The following is an 18,388-nucleotide window of genomic DNA, read 5'->3' as shown; positions in this document are numbered from 1 at the left end:
TTTGGGGAACCTGGGAAAAGCTTCAGGCAATGTGTCATCACATATTTTAAAATGTGGAATATTCACAGTGACCTGGAAATAATTTCAGAAAGTGAGTTTTGCTAAGCTTCCAGGGCTCACCAATATTACAAACTAGACCAGTCACTATTAGCCTGATGTTTAGTCTGAGTTAAATCATTAATCTGACTACTTAATTTGTCTTCTTGCAAAGTGAGCCTGTTGGACTTAGAACAATGATTAAAATTAATTAATTAAATTGAAAACATAGTTAAAACAAAGTAAATCTGGTTAATTAACCTTGATATTTATATCATTTGTTCCTTCACTCTCTCCAATTCACTGCTCTAATGTCATTTTCTCAGGGAAACTCTCTTGATCTTTCTTTTTTTGTTGTTGTTTTTTTGTTTTTTTTTTTGTTTTTCTTTTGTTTTTTTGATCTTTCTAACTAAAATAACACACTCGGCCACTACCCACATTCTCCATGTTACTTCTATGCCTTGCTGTAACTTTACTTGTTTGTTTATTACCTGAATTCCCACACTAGAATGTAAACTCATGAGGTCATAGCTTTGTTTTATTTACTGCTGGGTCCTTTTGCCCTAGAACAGTATCTGGCATATGGTAGGCACTCAAATATGGAATGAATGAATGCATGAATGAATGATGCATTTTAGAGAAAATTGTTAGTGCTAGAGATGGTGTGTAATATACTACATACAACCTTCTCACTACTAAGTTCCACTCCAAAATTATAGCTATGATTTTTCTCCACATAAATCTAGATAAATTGTTTTCATGTGTTAAAATATTTGCGGTATCTAACTCTCTGTATTGGGTGACTAGAGAGTACCAGATCTCTCATTAAATTTTGATGCAACATTGACAATTGAGATTACTAAATTTTCTAGCCTTTCCCGATTTTTGAATATGTGGCTTTATTTTGTGAAGCTACACGAGGCATGTTCATACTGATTCTCAGAGAGTAGGGAATAAAGTCATGACTGACATTATTTATTTTGGTTCAAAGCTTAAAACACATTACTATATGAAGGCCACTGATTAGATATTTATGTATTTTTTTTTCATTCTTAGGTGAATGACATATGACATATACTACTTATCAAAAGAATATAATTTTCTTTCTGCATCACACTGGTTTTTGATATGCATAGTTTTTAGTCCTTGACTACAGAATCAAGGTTCATATTTTCTATTATTTATGTCCTTAGAATGGAGGTATCCTGAACAGGAGCATTTAACTACTTAGCTTTTAACTACTTGCATTAGCCACTTAAAAAAAAAAAATTCTTATCTTACAAATGAAATTAGGTAAAATAAAGCTATCATAGAATACATTGGATATCAAGTAGGCAAAATTACACAGGAAAAAAATCAAATAAGTTATTATGTAAAATAAGATTTCTTTCTTTTATTGCTTAACACACAATGCCTGTGACAACTTTTTATTTGGTTTTATCTTCCAAAAATTAAATAGTTGCTAATGGGCTATAGGGCAATGTAACAAAAGGCAGAAGCTTATTATCCAATATAAAAATCTAACTGCTTAGGACTCAGTATGCATTTTCAGGACAGAAATAAAAAGAAAAAAAATGAAAAATAAAGGTTATAACCAAAACCAAATCATCTGGCTTTCTCAAATTTCTCAAATCTGTTTAGGTAATTATATCCTTAAAATGAAATTGGGGGCTCAAGAATTGGCATTCACTTTATATAATATACCATATAAATTAGATAAAAGCCTATAATTTCTCTAACTTGATCCTGTTAAACAGCAAATTGAGCACCATTATGGCAGAATTTTGGACCCCATCTATTTGAACATATGAATACAGGAATATTCATATACACAGATGCGTGCATGCACATAAAAAATGGTAACCATTCAAAATGAAATTTCATAAGGAAAAAGACTAGAAAATTATTTAGTGGTAAACAGTTCTCACCCATGATTCCATGGTTCTGTTAAAATGAAATAAAGTAAGCTGGTAATTCAGGGCAAAAAAATATAGGAAATGTGCCATAATTGTGCTTTGAATTCATATGATGGGAAACCAAAGAGAGGGAATTCATTTCTTGTATGTTTTTCTCAACAATGAAAACTCTCTAACAGTATAAATCTGCAGAGCTAAATGCTCCATCCCAAATGAAATACAAGGCCTTTCAAGATGATTTGCAACCCTTGGTATGCAGCTGCTTTTATGCTTTCAAGGCCTTTCTTCAAAACATGCTATAATATCATATAATACAATATGCCAAGGTGTTATATCATTTAATAAATACTAAGACATTTAGTTTTTAGAGTGTTTTTTCCTGACATAGTATCTATAACGTGGTTCTCAAAGTGTCATCCAAGCATTTCTAGGTGCCCCCCAAGAGCTTTTCAAAGGGTCTGCAAGACTGAACTATTTTCATAATAACACTAAAATACTGTACCTTTTTCACTCTCAAATCTCATGTGTATGGTGGAATTTTACAAAGGTTACAAAATGCATAATAATGTTGTATGACAGAAATTGTTAATGTTTGGAGTTTTTGCATAACTTAGTAGTGAGAAATGAGGAGAAATAACCATAAGCGAGCATTGAAAAAAGTTCTGCTTTCCTACTCAATACCCTTATAAAAAAGAGAAGACATAAAAAAAAAAGTGTGTATTATGATCTTATCTGACCCTCTCCTCCCAAGGAATTCTGTTGGGACATAAGGAAGGAAAACTTGTGATAGTCTTAAGATAGTATCAGAAGCAGCATGGGAAAATGTCTGACAAATTGTTTCAAGTTTTAAGGCTAAGCATTTCCTCAACTCCTAGGTGGTTCCCTCCAGTTAAAAAAAAAATATATGCATAATTAGTGGACATAAATTCTGTTCCACTCTTCTACTTTGCCTGTGGACCACAAAGATGCTTTTAAAATGAGAGCAGCAGACATCTTATATTCATTCAGTGGCACTGAATCAAATGCCAGTGCAATTACCCTCTACCTAAAGGCAGTAACTTTTAGAAGAGCAATCTGGGAAAAGGCTTCGTGCACTGAGGCACTGAATACTAATATTTGAATCCAAGCGACACTAGATGAAATGTGTTACGTGTGACTAAAGTAATGTGACTGGCTTTTTAAACCAGATTCACCAGAATGTGTTTGCCCAAAAACAACGCCTTGACACACTGTTTTCAATGATGAGCTTGTTTTTCTGAAGGGACCATAATCATGGGACGCTTAATCAAGTAAAGAAAGTGGATGTCTACGCTGAAAAATACTGTTTTTGGTTAAAAAAAGAACCAGACTTTATTATACAACAAATGTGCTGCTTTTCTTATTTACTAACTCTAAGCTTATTGAGACCAGAGATTTTTATCTCAGGCAAGTATGTTTCCTCAAATACTACATGCTTAAATAATTTGGAATGATGCTATTGTTCACAATCTAATTTTAAAGATAATTTCAAAGGAGGAATTCCCAAAACATTTTGTGTAATAGCAGTGTTCCCACAGTAATACAAATTCCCAAGAATGAGTATGGCAACACTTATTTAATTGTTTCAGTGTTTGTTTAAAAAACAAAATAGTAGTCCTATTACTTTAAACCATACCTCATATTTGGGGGTAAATTATAAAATCATTGTACCAAACAAGGATTATTACAAGAGATTAAATTAAAGATTTCTAAATTATTCTAGAAATGTAGATGCAAATTATAGCTTTCTCAGAAGAAGTCAGGACCATCATAGATATTTTGAGTTCTGGGAAAATATAAGGATGAACATTAAATAAATTAAATGAATATTAAATTCTAAACAGCTATTTATTGGTAGTTAATGAGCCCATTTAGTTGATTTTTAAGAATCTTCTGAGAATAAAAAATGCAAAGGTCCTTTTGCACTTTTATTTCACAAATGATAACGAAGAATTTTGACACAGTAATACCTTTTTTTTCTATTAGTGTCAAGAAATGATCTTCTGTACCCCTTAGTCCTGACAAAGTAACAATCAGTACAAATGAAGCTCTGAAAGTTAACCCAATATATTCTCTAGACAGCAGATGATCCAGATTTGGATGAATCTTCCAAGTTCCTACAAGAACAATCATTCCTTAGAGTGTCGTAGAAATCACGACTAATACTGAAAACAAGAATGTTCTAGTTTAAAAATGGGATATGGCACTGAGATTAAAACCTGACTGACCAGAAATCTAATATTTCAAATAAAGGCTTTTTAATCAAATATTTTTACTAAAACTGGAAATATTTCTTGTATTGGGTGATTGTTGTAACAAGGACAATACCAGCAAGAAGGATACCTTCCACGGAATGTGTTAAAAGCTCATATAGTAGCAGAAGGTTACGAAGGATATCTTTAGTAGCAGTGAGTAGAATAAAAAAAAAAAATCCTCAAAATTATAAATATATTATCATATATTGCATATGCTGTCTCCTGAGAACTTATAATCATAATTTATTGTCATAAAAATGATGCTTTGTTGTAGAATGCTGGCTGACTAATTTTTCTTGAAATCAGAGAAAGAACAAAGGAAAACTGAAAAAAAGCACTCGATAGTGCTGATGCATATTTACCCATGTTTTGTAATTTTTTCTTTTTTCAGAACTTCGTTTTCAGAGTCACTGTCATAAATTTAATTTAACTAGCTGCTAGATATACAATTTTATTTTATTTCTCTTGCTTTTAACCTAGTGAACTGTATGCCTAAGAACAGCAACATTTTTGTGCAGGACACATTTTAACAAATACTTGATGTATGAACAGAGTGAATCCGCTAGAGTGTAGTTGAAAATGGGAAATGCTAACAAAAGCGTAGTGGAGAAAGCCATCGGGGGAGTTTCAACTCTTATATCAACTCATCGAAGAATATCTCTGGGACACCATGCTTCTGAATTTCTGGTTCTCCCACTGTGGCTTTATCACTTTGTAGATGAAACTCAGTCTGGCAAATCGGGCTCTTTCTCAGAATGTGAGATAGATGCCACGTGACACACTTGGTGGCTGATAATGGAATCATTAAAATTGATGATTTCAGAAACACATGAGTTTCTTTTTTTTTTTAATTAGTAATGATTAGAAACCGGAAGAAAATAACAGAAGTTGACTTTTTAAAAACTGCCCATTTTCTTGGCTGGTGAGAGTACAGGGAAACAGCCTCCTTTATATGTTGCTGTTAGGAGTGAAATTCCATAACAAACTATTTGGGAAACAATTGTGCAATTCATACATGAAAATCCACACATATTTGTACACATTTTGACTCCACAATTGTAATTCTGAAATTTTATCCTGAGGAAATAATCATGACCAGACATGAACCATTTATCAGGATTACATCAAAGTATTAAGAATAGCAAAACTTTGGAATGCTGCTCAATTAATAGTGCATTGGATAAATAAATAATGTACATGATTAAAATGGAGTACAATACATTATTTAATGATATTATACAAAGTTAATCATCTAGAAAAATCCACATTTTATATTTTAAGTTAAAACAGGCAGATAACATAACAACATTGAGTGTGTGTATAAAGAAAATACTGGGTTGACAAATGGAAATCACTTTATATATAAGTATATATATATATATATATATATATATATATATATATATATAATATGATCCCATTTTTGTAACTATATACATAATTGGTAATTATTTACATATGAAAATGTGTAGAAAATATTTTGAAAGGAAAAAAATAAAATTTTAAAATTGATTACCTTTGGTAATATCATTAGTGATCATTATATCTTTATTTTCTAAAATTGTCATAAAAAAACTCTATAAAGGAATGTCTTTTCAAAGAAATCTGCCAATCAATATATGAAAAAATATTCAGATGCATTTGAATCAAGTTAAATACGAATTAAAACAATTAGGTATAATTTTTTCAAAATTAATAAATACCAAAAATGATGATATATAGTTTTATCAGGATATAGTTAAGTATGCTTTTAAAACAGGCACAAAATTTTGACACGGAAAATCCACTTTTAGGAATATATCATAGGAAAATTATCAGACTCATACGATTATGAATACAGATGGATCAGTCATACATTTGTATAAAATATTGAAAGGCTAGCCTTTGATAAAGTACAAAATCCATTCATGATAAAAACCCTCTGCAAAGTAGGTCTACAGAGAACATACCTCAACATAATAAAGGCCATATATGAAAAACCCACAGGGAGCATCATATTCAATGTTGAAAAACTGAGAACTATTCCCTTAAGGTCAGGAAGAAGACAAGGATATCCACTCTCACCACTTTTATTCAACATAGTACTGGTAGTTCTAGTCACAGCAATTAGACACAATAAAGAAATAAAAGGAATCTAAATAAGGAAGAAGTAAAACTCTCACTATTTGCAGATGACATGATACTATATATCGAAAACCCTAGATACTTCACAAATAACTACCAGAACTGGCATCTGAATTCAGGAAAGTCACAGGATGCAAAATCAGTAACCGAAATCTGTTGTATTCCTATGCACCAGTAATGAACCAGCAGAAAGAGAAATTAAGAAAACAATCCTCTTTACAATAACACCAAGACCCATAAAATACGTAGGAAAATAAGCTTAACCAGAGAGGGGAAAGACCTGTCCTCTGAAAACTATAAAACACTGATGAAAGAAATTCAAGATGATGCAAAGAAACGGAAAGACATTCCATGCTCATGGGTTGGAAGAACAAATACTGTTAAAATGTCTGTACTACCCAAAGCAATCTATATATTCAATGCAATCTCTATCAAAATACCAACAACACTTTTCACAGAACTAGAACAAACAATCCTAAAATTTATATGGAACCCGAAATACCCGAATGGCCAAAGCAATCTTGAAAAAAACAAAACATTTGGAGGCATCACAAAAATGGTATGGTACTGGTATAAAAATAGACACACAGATCAATGGAATAGAACAGAAAACCCAGAAATAAACCCACAATCATATGGTCAATTAAATTTTGACAAAGGAGTCATGAATGAATATACAATAGGAAATGACAGTCTCTTCAACAAACGGTGCTGGGAAAACTGGGCAGCAACATGCAAAAGAATGAAACTGGACAATTTTGTTTCACCATACACAAAAACAAACTCAAAATGGATTAAAGACCTAAATGTGAGACCTGCAACCATAAAAATCCTTGAAGAGAGCACAGGCAGTAATCTCTCTGACATTGGCATTAGCAACTTTTTCCCCTAGATCTATCTTCTGAGACAAGAGAAATAAAAGCAAAAATGAACTGTTGGGACTTCATCAAAATGAAAAGCATCTTCACAGTGAAGGAAACAATAAAAAAATAAACTAAAAGTCAACCTACTGAATAGGAGAGGATATTTGCAAAGGACATATCCCATAAGGGTTGAGTGTTCAAAATATATAACGAACTTATATAAGTTAACACAAAATAACAAATAATCCAATTAAAATGGGCAGAAGACATGAACAGACATTTCTTCAAAAAACACATCCAGATGGCCAACAGACACATGGAAAGATGCTCAACATCACTCATCACAGGGAAATGCAAATCAAAACTACAATGAGATATCACCCCACACCTGTCAGAATAGCTAAAATCAAAAACACAAGAAACAACAGGTGTTGGCGAGAATGTGGAGAAAAAGGAACACTCATGTACTACTGGTGGGAATGCAAAAACAGTATGGAGTTTCCTCGAAAAATAAAAATAGAACTACCCTATGATCCAGTAATCACATCACTGTGTATAACCCAAAAAATACAAAACACTAATTCAAAGGGATACATGCACCCCTATATTTATTGCAGCCTTATTTATAATAGTCAAACCATGGAAGCAGCCCAAATATCCATAGGTAGATAGGGAATGGATAAAGATGTGGTGTGTGTGTGTGTATATATACATATATATAGATATAGATATAGATATAGATATAGATATCTATATATAGATATATAGATATATATATACACACAATGGAATATATACAATGGTATATATATATATATATATATATATATATATACACACACACACACACACACACACACACACACACACAATGGAATATTATTTAGCCATAAAATAAATGAAAGCTTGTCATTTGCACCAACAGGGACAGAGTTAGAGAGTATAATGTTAAGTGAAATCAGAGAAGGATAAATACCATATGATCTCACTCATATGTGAAATTTAAGGAACAAAACAAACAAGCAAAGAAAAAAAAAGAGAGAGAGAGAGACAAACCAAGAAACAGACTCTTAACTTAGAGAACAGATTGATGGTTTCCCAGAGAGGAGGTGGGTAGGGGGATGGGGATTAAAGAGTACACTTGTCATGATAAAATAGTAATAGTAATAATAATGATAATAATAATAATAATAATAATAATTAACAAAGAAAGAAAAGATAGATATAATACTAATTTGCTCAATAATTAGGGGTTAATTTTTTAAATGGCAAACCAGGTAATAGAATATATCAAACTTACTGACAATGAAATACATTCAAGAGATATATGGCTAAGAGAAAAAAAGGCTATACAGTGATGTTATAAATAATCCTATACATAATCCTAATCTAATTACATATTCATTCATAGGTATGTATAATAGGTATGTAGAAAAAAATCTGGAAGAATTAACTGACAAAGTTACAAGTGTTCTCTATGGGTGGCAGAATTATGGATGACTTTATTCCTTTTTATTGCTTTGTTTTGAAATTTTTATAGTGTGAACATGTATTACTTATATAAACATGAATTTTAAAATGCTTTAAAACTGTATCTAATTGGACAGAGGTATGCCACCTTATAAACAATGGCCATCTATTTTCTCAGAATAAGTAACAGTATTTTAATGTTAAAGGATATGTTTCCTTTGGGGGAAGATATAATTGACAGCAGGGAGAGAGGTGATTTCTATTTATTTGCAAATCAACATAGCACAAGGTGGGAAACAAAGATAAAAAGGAAAAAAGAAAAGAAAAAAAAGGTACTCACTCGTGTTGTATAAGCAGCTTCTGGGTCATCTTCTAGAACACGTGAAAGTCCAAAATCAGAAACCTTACACACCAAATTACTGTTGATCAAAATGTTACGAGCAGCAAGGTCTCGGTGAACATAACCCATATCTGAGAGGTACTTCATGCCAGATGCTATCCCTCGAAGCATCCCCACTAGCTGGATGACCGTAAACTGGGCATCGTGTTTCTGAGAAGTATTTCAAATATACAATTAAGATGTGTTGCTCTTTCTTAAAGATAAATCTTGGTTACAATCTCACACACTAAATTGTAAGAAGACTGATTATATACATTTTAGTTCCAAGCACCCCAGCCTCACAAGCTATGTGAATAAACAGAAATAAGGCTAAAACAAAATAGCACAGTAGCTGCATCACTAAATAGTTCATAACAAGAAGGACCCTAAATATTCTTTCACTTCAGGTTCAAAACCATAGCTTTCATGGTCTTTATGTGACATACAAACTCCTCAGAAATTTTAACCTCAGGAACAACAAAATGAAATGAGTCTTGGGGCTATTTTAGTTTTACATATTTGTTTGATTGAGTGTTCATTCTTCCTTCTAGTTTTCCAGATATTTTATTAATTGCTTCAAATAAGGTAGATGTTAAATTTTTAAATCATCATAATTCTTTCAGAATTGGTCAAAGATATTTACTGAGTATTTGTTTTTCTACTCAATCTTCAGTTATAGTTCATAAAATGGAAAACAACAAAACACAAGTCAGAGTCCTGTATTTAGAAAAACTTCCAATTTACTTTGATTAAAATAGAAATACAAGGGGAACTGGGCTTAAGCATCCTACTCTTGATTTCATCTCATCATGATCTCACAGTTGGTGGGGTGGGGCTCTGCACCGACAGCATGGAGCCTCTTTGAGATTCTTTGTCTACCTTTCTCTCTGCCCCTCCCCAGCTCGCTCACTCTCTCTCTCTCTCTCTCTCTCAAAAATGAATAAACTTAAAAAAAAAAACAGAAATACATGATTTATATGATAGATAGGTAAACAAATACACATACATACATATGTAAATATGTGCATAAATGCATGTATAGATAAGTAGCTATAAAATTCCATGTTTAGTTATATATACACAATAACATTTTAAAAGAATATGTATTATAATGGTTTCTATGACCCGATTTGAAGAATATTTGTTTTTGAAATGCTTGTGAAAATAACTGCTGATAAAACTATGTTTGCCTTGGAGTGCCTGGGTAGCTCAGTAGTTTAAACGGCCAACTCTTGATTTTGGCTGAGGTCATGATCTCACCATTAGTGAGTCTGAACCCCACATTGGGCACTGTACTGACAGTGTGGAGTCCGTTTAGGATTCTCTCCCCACCTCCCCGCTTTTACCCCATGTGCACACGCATTCTCTCTTTCTCTCTGTCTCTCTCAAAAATAAATAAACATTAAAAAATTGTTTGCCTCGTGAATATTAAAATAAGGAATGCAATTTCTCATTTATAGAAAATTTAGAATTCTCTTCTATGATAATGAATCATCCTATTCTATCTATCTAATATCTATCTATCTATCTATCTATCTATCTATCTATCGTCTATCTCTCTCTCTACCCATCTCTATTCTATAGCGCTGAATTCCTTTTTTAATTTTATTTAAAAACACTTTTTAAGTTTATTTATTTCTTTTTGAGAAATAGAATGGGCAGGGGAGGGGCAGAGAGAGAGAGAGAGAGAGAGGGAGGGAGAGAGAGAGAGAGAATGAGAGAGGATCCCAAGCAGGCTCTGCACTATCAACACAGAGCCTGATGAGGGGATCAAACTCACTAACTGAGACATCATGACCTCAGCCAAAACCAAGAGTCAGACGCTTAACCAACTGAGCCACTCAGGCACCCTACTATAGTGCTGAAAGCATATTGAGGACAGAGTGTATGTCTTTTTTAATCCCTGCAGTCACTGGTGATTGGCAGTGCCTTGTTTTCCATAAATTTTTTGCATTTCTTTGAACAAATTTTTACTGAAGTAACTTAAAAAAAAGTTTCTAAGTTTAAATATTTAAAAAATAGATATGGATGCACATCTATTACCAAAATGTGTCTCTGGTGCTTGCTTCAGCAGCACATATACCAAAATGGTATCTCTGAATTAAGACTACTTTGGCGTTGTTAACATTTGCTCATTTTCTGAGACCAAAGCTCTATGTGAGCGAGACATGTTCTTCCTATAGCAGTCTGAGGTTATTTTAAGTGAAGACAAGAGAATATTTGTCTTATATCAGCGTTATTTGTGTCTTACTAAAAGTCTTTTTTTAATTTTTATTTTAGCCAATGTGAATCTTGGCAGTACAAAAAGCTGAAGCAGATTGCATAGATTTGTTTTACAAATATAAGCCATTAACCTTGGACACTGCAAGATAAAGATGCAATTTTAGTCTTCCTCTTACTATTTAGACCCCCCACATTTCAGTTCCACTTTAAACTTTGTCATCTAATTGCTGGCAAGATATGAGAGGTTGCCTCTAACATCTTTAGCATTCATTCCACATTTATGCATATGTGTATATAGATAGATAGGGATAAGAGATATATGAATATATATAAAATCTTCTACTTACACGTAAGAAACTGTCCAAGGAACCATTCTCCATGTATTCTGTGACAATCATAACTGGTTTACCTGGATATATGATAAATAACAAACAAATATCATGTGATGAATATATATAAAATACACTATGATACACCTGATGAATTAAAAAATGTAAACTATCTTCCCAGTTTTAACAAAGAAACATTTTTCAATAGAAAATAAAACTAAAAAAAAAAAAAAAAAGGAAGAAGATTGGTTTTCAGAACAAGGGCCTATAACCTATGATATCTAAATTGGCTTATTTGGCATGGCTCTTTGTGAACCTAATATATATCCCTTTTATTCCCTTTAACTGCATCTCAGCTGATCTACAAAATCAAGTATTTCTGCTTTCCAGCCCAAGATAGAGCCAGGATTTCCACAATCATTTGTATTTTCTACAGATATTTATAGAACTATGGACTAGGTGCTCCTTTTTATGCTGGTTAGAGCAAGTAAATCAAAGTCCCCATCTTCATGGATCCTACATATGATTTTCATAAAACAATTAAGACTAATAATTATAACTTTTAAAATCTGTATAATTAACGTATTAAAAATGATAAAATCCATGTTTAAACAGAAAATAAAATTAAAATTGTTGTTGGCAGTAACTTATAATAACCATTTTAGAAATATGTGGACTTAAATGCCATTATACCTTTTAATGAGCATTTAAATGTATTTATATGGTCTTATTGTATGCACTTTGCTGGTTTAAAATTGTTTTATATATGATAACTTATTATTATCATTTCCATTTTACACATGAGAAAACGGAGATAGAGGGTAATTAACTTACCCAATGTCATACAACTAATAAGTAATAAAATCAAAAGTAGCGACCTGAACAGAGTATGCTGTTATTTTTGGAAATTTATGCTGTGGGAAACATTTAAAATATGAAACACTGTTAGATACAAAAGTGCTAAGTATATTTATATAGAGATTCACAAATAGAATATATGTTAAGCCAAGGGTAATAATTTAATGCGATCGCTGGGTGTTAATTCTATGGATTATTTTGAATTAAAATGAGAACTCTGAAGCCTAGCATTTTACCTTATTGTTACACTTTAATATCATGTGAACAAAGCTGAAAATATACTCTATATATGTTATGATAACAACTTGGAAAATAAGTAATGCAAAATGAACTTTTCAAAAAGAAAAGAAATATGGAAGATGGATATTTTTTTATATATGGGAAACACTAGTAAATTTTTTGCATAGTTAGCATTATATAACATTACATATATACACATATATATTACATACATACATTATATCACGTCATCTTCACATCATCTATGCTTTAGTAACATATATTATTCCCATTTTATGATGCCCTCAACCAAAAGCATAGTGGATTTAAGAAACTAGCTGAGGTTACATAATTAGCTAGTTCTCTAGCAAATCCTTAACATGGCTCTCTCTGATTTCAAAGCCTACACTGTTACTACAATATAATTCTCTTCCTTTATTTTTGCTGTAATATTGTTTTAAATATAATTCCATTCTATTACAAAAAGAAGGCAAATTACTTGTCTTCCATGTCAGGAGAACCTGAATCAAGTCTTGAGTGAGCACTGCTGAAAGACTTTGAGCAAATTGCTCTTTAACAAATATCGATGCATCCCTAATACAGAGTACACTTTTAAGCTTTCCTCATATGTTCCTTCTATATCATGAAAGTTTGCTATTCTGGTGATAGAAAATAGCGTTCTTTGCTTGCTTTCTCCTTTCATAGGCAAAAACTCTTAACTCACGCTGGTTATGAATTATGGCTTGGTATCATGCAGGTTATACTTGTTATATTTAGCATTTGAATGTATCCCAAGCTATATGTCTTATTTAATGAGAGGTAAAATATATTTAAATTCCATAATTTTCAGATAATTTTTATATATGTAACAATCAATTGATATCCCAATCTATCCTCCATTAAGATACTGATTTAGTTATATATTTTGGGTAACACATCATATATATCTTGTTAATCTGGTAAATGTCTGAAAAGCCATTCATTTATCCGAAGGCTTAAGACTCCAGAACTTGCTTCTTCAAAATTCTAATTAAGCGCGGATTTGACAATATTCAAGACAAAAAGGAATATTCAACATTTCCTTGGAAACTTCTATCTCTCTTGAACTGATAAATCCACTGCCTGAAGACTGATCCCAGAGACTGACCCGAAATTAAAAGAATGGATGAACAAACAAATAAATGAACGAAGGAATGAATGAAATCTTTCATAGGCATGTTCTCCATAAATCACTATAATCACTATAATTTTCTATGTTCTTGCCTTAATACAATTCTGTGAAGAATAATATGCCTGCAAAATTCAATGCATACATTAAGTGTAGTCATAGATAGTTTGCCTCATACAGCCAACTGTCAGTTACAGTGGCCAGTTACTGTGTTTTTGTACTACCTAGACCTTTGCTTATCACTCATTTCCTTCTGGCTCCCAGCCCTATGACCATTTCATTTCTTGTTAGCATGTCTAGTGGAATGTTTGGCAAGGGAAATAAAAGTAGCTGAAAAATCAAACCAGTCAATTAAGCCAAAGCCCCATGACCATTCAGAAATCAGATCAGGCTGTATTTAGCTCTAAACTTTAGGTATTTGTAAACACATCAGTTAAGATGGGCAAGTCTGAAAATATGCTTTACATTAAGTTCAAAGATGTAGCAAACCCAAACGTACAGACAAAGAATAAACAAAATCACAAATATTCTACCTTGGAAAGCCTTAATTTTTAACTTTTTTTTCTTTTTTTTTTTTTTTTAAGTGTCTAAGTGTCTATTCTGCCTTAGTTTCACTTGTGCTTTTGATTATATAAATAGGGTTAAAGGAAAAGAAACTCTCCATGACAGTGGTGAGAACTAGTTCTAACATGTATTAAATACAGCTGGAAATCATAAAATATCAGCTCATCCGTACATGGATGCAATGTATTTCTATCCAAGTTTGCATGCTCTTTCATATGTATTTTCAAGAGCTTGTATCATTCGCCGCCCTCAGAAATCCTAAAATGCATCTGAGTATCCATACTAAACTCACCAAAATTATTGCGGGATAACTGGCTGAAGTGAAACTCCAATAAAAATGAGCAAAGCAAATTGTGCAGAGGAATTTTGCTTTCGTTCCTCAATTGATTCTTGAGTGTAGATAAAATTATGACCTTTTATAATTAAAGGGTTACAGGAAACAAATCAGTCTGTTACAGTCAGTTGGTTCATTTCCTCAACTATCCCCAGTGGCTCAGATATATTACTAATCATGAACCACTGTTTGATGACAGAAGAAATGTGATTTTGAAAACTAAGATTTCCATGTTCAGCACCATGTATTCCAACCACAACTTTCTAATCACATTTTCTATAAAAAGAAGAGCAGGAAAATGTAATAAATATACAGCCATACATGAGATTTTTATTTCAACTGTCAAATAAATATTGGCTTTAGATTAAAATGTTTTCATTAAAACATAAAAGGTATTTATCAATGATTGAAATATTAAAAATTATTGGAGTGCCTGACTGGCTCAGTGCGTAGAGCATGCGACTCTTGACCTTGAGGTTGTAAATTCAAGATCCACATTGGATGTAGTGATTACTTAAAAAAATAAAATTAAAAATAATTATTGAAATTTAATTCATTTTCAAAAGAAATGCTATTAATTCCTATTACCGGTAATTGTATCTCACATACTCTATGTCTCATTTTCAAAAGACTTAAACATACGCTAAACACAGGAGTATGGTTTATAAAATCAAAACTTTGACCTTAGCAGCCTGCACTCATTGTTAGTATCATGGAGCTAGAATCGAGGAAGCCAGAAAGCATACACAGGAGAAGGAAAAATAAAAAATTAAAAAACGACAAATACACCTCATTATTCCCAGGAAAAAAGACTAGAATCACTTTTGATTAGAAAGAAAATGTTTCGGTTTTAGATTTTCACGTACTATGTCTGACTGAGAGAGATATTGCGATGACCTAGAGTGTTTTTCTGTGGTTTCCCATTATCATATAAAACTACAGGGTAATCTTTTCCAAATTCAATTTTAATCAAGACATTATTCATTTCCAAAATGACCCCTATTACATCCACTGGTCTAGGAGTTAATGAGGGCAGGAACCAACTCCATGTTGGTTATGTTCTAAAACTAGCACCTAGCAGAGTGCCAGTTAAAATTGATAATCTCGGGGCACCTGGGTGGCTCAGTTGGTTAAGCGATTGACTTAACCTTCGACTTCGGCTCAGGTCACGATCTCACGGTTTGTGAGTTCTAGCCCCGCGTGGGGCTCTGTGCTGACAGCTCAGAGCCTGGAGCCTGCTTCAGATTCTGTGTCTCCCTCTCTCTCTCTGCCTCTTCCCCCAATTGCACTCTGTCTCTCTCTTTCTCAAAAATAAATAAACATTTGAAAAAATTGATCATCTCATGTCTATCATTTCAGGGTGTCTAAGGATAATCTCTTTCTTAAAAATTAGGCTGAGAAACACTTTCTCCCAAGTCTTCCTAAACAACCATGCTCCATCAATCTCCATACGCTGAATGCTTTACATTTAACTGACTTTACGTTTTTAAAATTTATTTGTGCTTAATTTGAAACAAAATTTATTTTTTAAATTTTTTTTTAAAGAATTTTTTTTTCCCAACGTTTATTTATTTTTGGGACAGAGAGAGACAGAGCATGAACGGGCGAGGGGCAGAGAGAGAGGGAGACACAGAATCGGAAACAGGCTCCAGGCTCTGAGCCGTCAGCCCAGAGCCTGACGCGGGGCTCGAACTCACGGACCGCGAGATCGTGACCTGGCTGAAGTCGGACGCTTAACCGACTGCGCCACCCAGGCGCCCCTGAAACAAAATTTAATACTTTCAAAGACAGGAACAGATAAAAGTACAGCATAGGCAACGTGGTCAATAATATGCCGTACATTTAAAACAAATATATCATTGTACATCAACTGTACTTAAATTAAAAAAGACAAGAGCAATATTTCTACTCTCCCTTTGAATACAAAGCTTATTTGCATAAGTACAACAATAATTAATAAATATAGTACTCTGAACGTGCTCAGTCTGATTTTATAAGGACAACTTAGCATTTCCCTTTTCAGGCTTTCTACCTTTTATTTATTTTCTTGTTTAACTATAGAAATTAAGGCCTTAGGTATATTAATGAATTAAAGTGGTAACAGTAGCATTCTCACTTCTACTTTAAAATAAATGTGTTTATGTTTTACTACTAAATATGATGTTTGTAGGCTTGTTTGTTTTTGTTTTGGGGTTTTTACATTTATCAAACATACATATTTTCTATGTAGGATGTGCTAAGAAAACTTTTTAAACTAAGGTGTTTATTTTCTGCATCCATTGAGATTGGCATTTTCTTTTCTATTAATGTGAATTTCCAGAATGATTAAATAGTAAACCAACTTTGCCTTCTTGGAATAAACTAAACTTGAGAATTATATAGTATCTTTTATAATACATTGTTAGCTATGGCTTTACAATTACTCGAGTGTTACTGAGTTTTTGTTCATGAATTACAGTTGTTTTCCTCTCTGAAAATATTATTGTATGCTTTGGTATCAAGATATCATTAACTTCATGAAATAGGGGTGTTTTTTTTTCTCACTTTCTGCAAGAATTTGTGTATGACTAGAATTACTCAGACAGTTATTAAGTAAGTATATAATTATAGCTCTTCTTTAGGAGAGTTATTGCATATTTAAACTAGTGCTCTTTAAAAGTCAGTCTTTGGGAACACGTGTCATGCTCTAACAAATGTTGTTAAGTTGCATTTAACCTTTCAAAAATATCATAAGTTCATGCTATTTAAATGGGGAAAATAGACAACAACATATTTTTTTGTAATTCAAATTGGCCAATATAACCAAAAGATATAAATGGGCAATGTTGGAAAAATAAAGTTCTTAAGCATGTAAAAATAGCATTCCCTGTCTTATGTTTTTCTCCAATATATTCAGCAAAGATTTTCCTAATTTTGTTGTTGTGGACACTAAGACAGAGAGGCTCCCGACTCCTTTCTCAGATTAGTCATGAACGCATGAGAACTTGGGTTACCAGAGTTTGTTTTAACAAACTACTTCTACAAATTATTAATAAAATAAATATAACACATATATGGACTATATTAAATACTACAGGGAGTTAGTACCCTTAAGGTAAGTACAGAAGAAAACCCTTAGAGAGAAGCAAACAGGACAAAGCAAGAATTTGGCATCATCACCACAGAATGATGTCTTATTTCAGCGATATTTTTTTTTATCATATATGCAGGAGATAGAAAAGAACAAACAAATGACTAAGCTTTTGGTGGAAGGTGGATGCTCATACCAGCATAGAAATGTTTTAATTATGAGAAATTGTCCTAATGTTCTGCTCACTGTATTCCTTAATGATGCAAAGTTATAGTTAAATTGCATTATTATTTTTTTTTAATTTTCAGAAAATAATCCCTCTCCAGATACAAAAACACATCAACCTTATCTAGTATAATTCCTTTTATTTCACTGGATGAATACTGGCCAATGGAGGTCTTCTTGGAGTATCAACATCATTTGACTAATGGTGTGATGGCAGAAATATCAAACATTTGCTAAAAACAAGTTCCATCTTTTGAACTCCAGCTAAAATTGATAACACATGTTAGTACCAAGTTCTGAGCAGAGACTGTGCCCCCAGCTTTCTGCTACTTTGAAG

At 32.5% G+C, this 18,388-nt stretch overlaps 1 protein-coding gene across 2 annotated transcripts in view; it reads right to left on the bottom strand.

Annotated features, from left to right (window-relative positions):
• The window catches only part of EPHA3 (EPH receptor A3), a 360,676-nt gene that overhangs the window by 34,537 nt on the left and 307,751 nt on the right, over positions 1 to 18,388 (bottom strand). For both annotated transcript variants that reach the window (XM_040484241.1, XM_040484240.1), the window contains exons 12-13: positions 11,632 to 11,693; positions 9,023 to 9,232 (exon numbers count right to left, since the gene is read on the bottom strand). In XM_040484241.1, the coding sequence (XP_040340175.1) occupies positions 9,023 to 9,232; positions 11,632 to 11,693 (272 nt within the window). The remainder of the gene's footprint in view (positions 1 to 9,022; positions 9,233 to 11,631; positions 11,694 to 18,388) is intronic.

The sequence above is a fragment of the Herpailurus yagouaroundi genome, unplaced genomic scaffold, assembly GCF_014898765.1.
Source record: "Herpailurus yagouaroundi ecotype Mexico unplaced genomic scaffold, PumYag 162, whole genome shotgun sequence".
Classification (NCBI taxonomy): Eukaryota; Metazoa; Chordata; class Mammalia; order Carnivora; family Felidae; genus Herpailurus; species Herpailurus yagouaroundi.
This window is presented reverse-complemented; position numbering and strand designations above follow the sequence as displayed.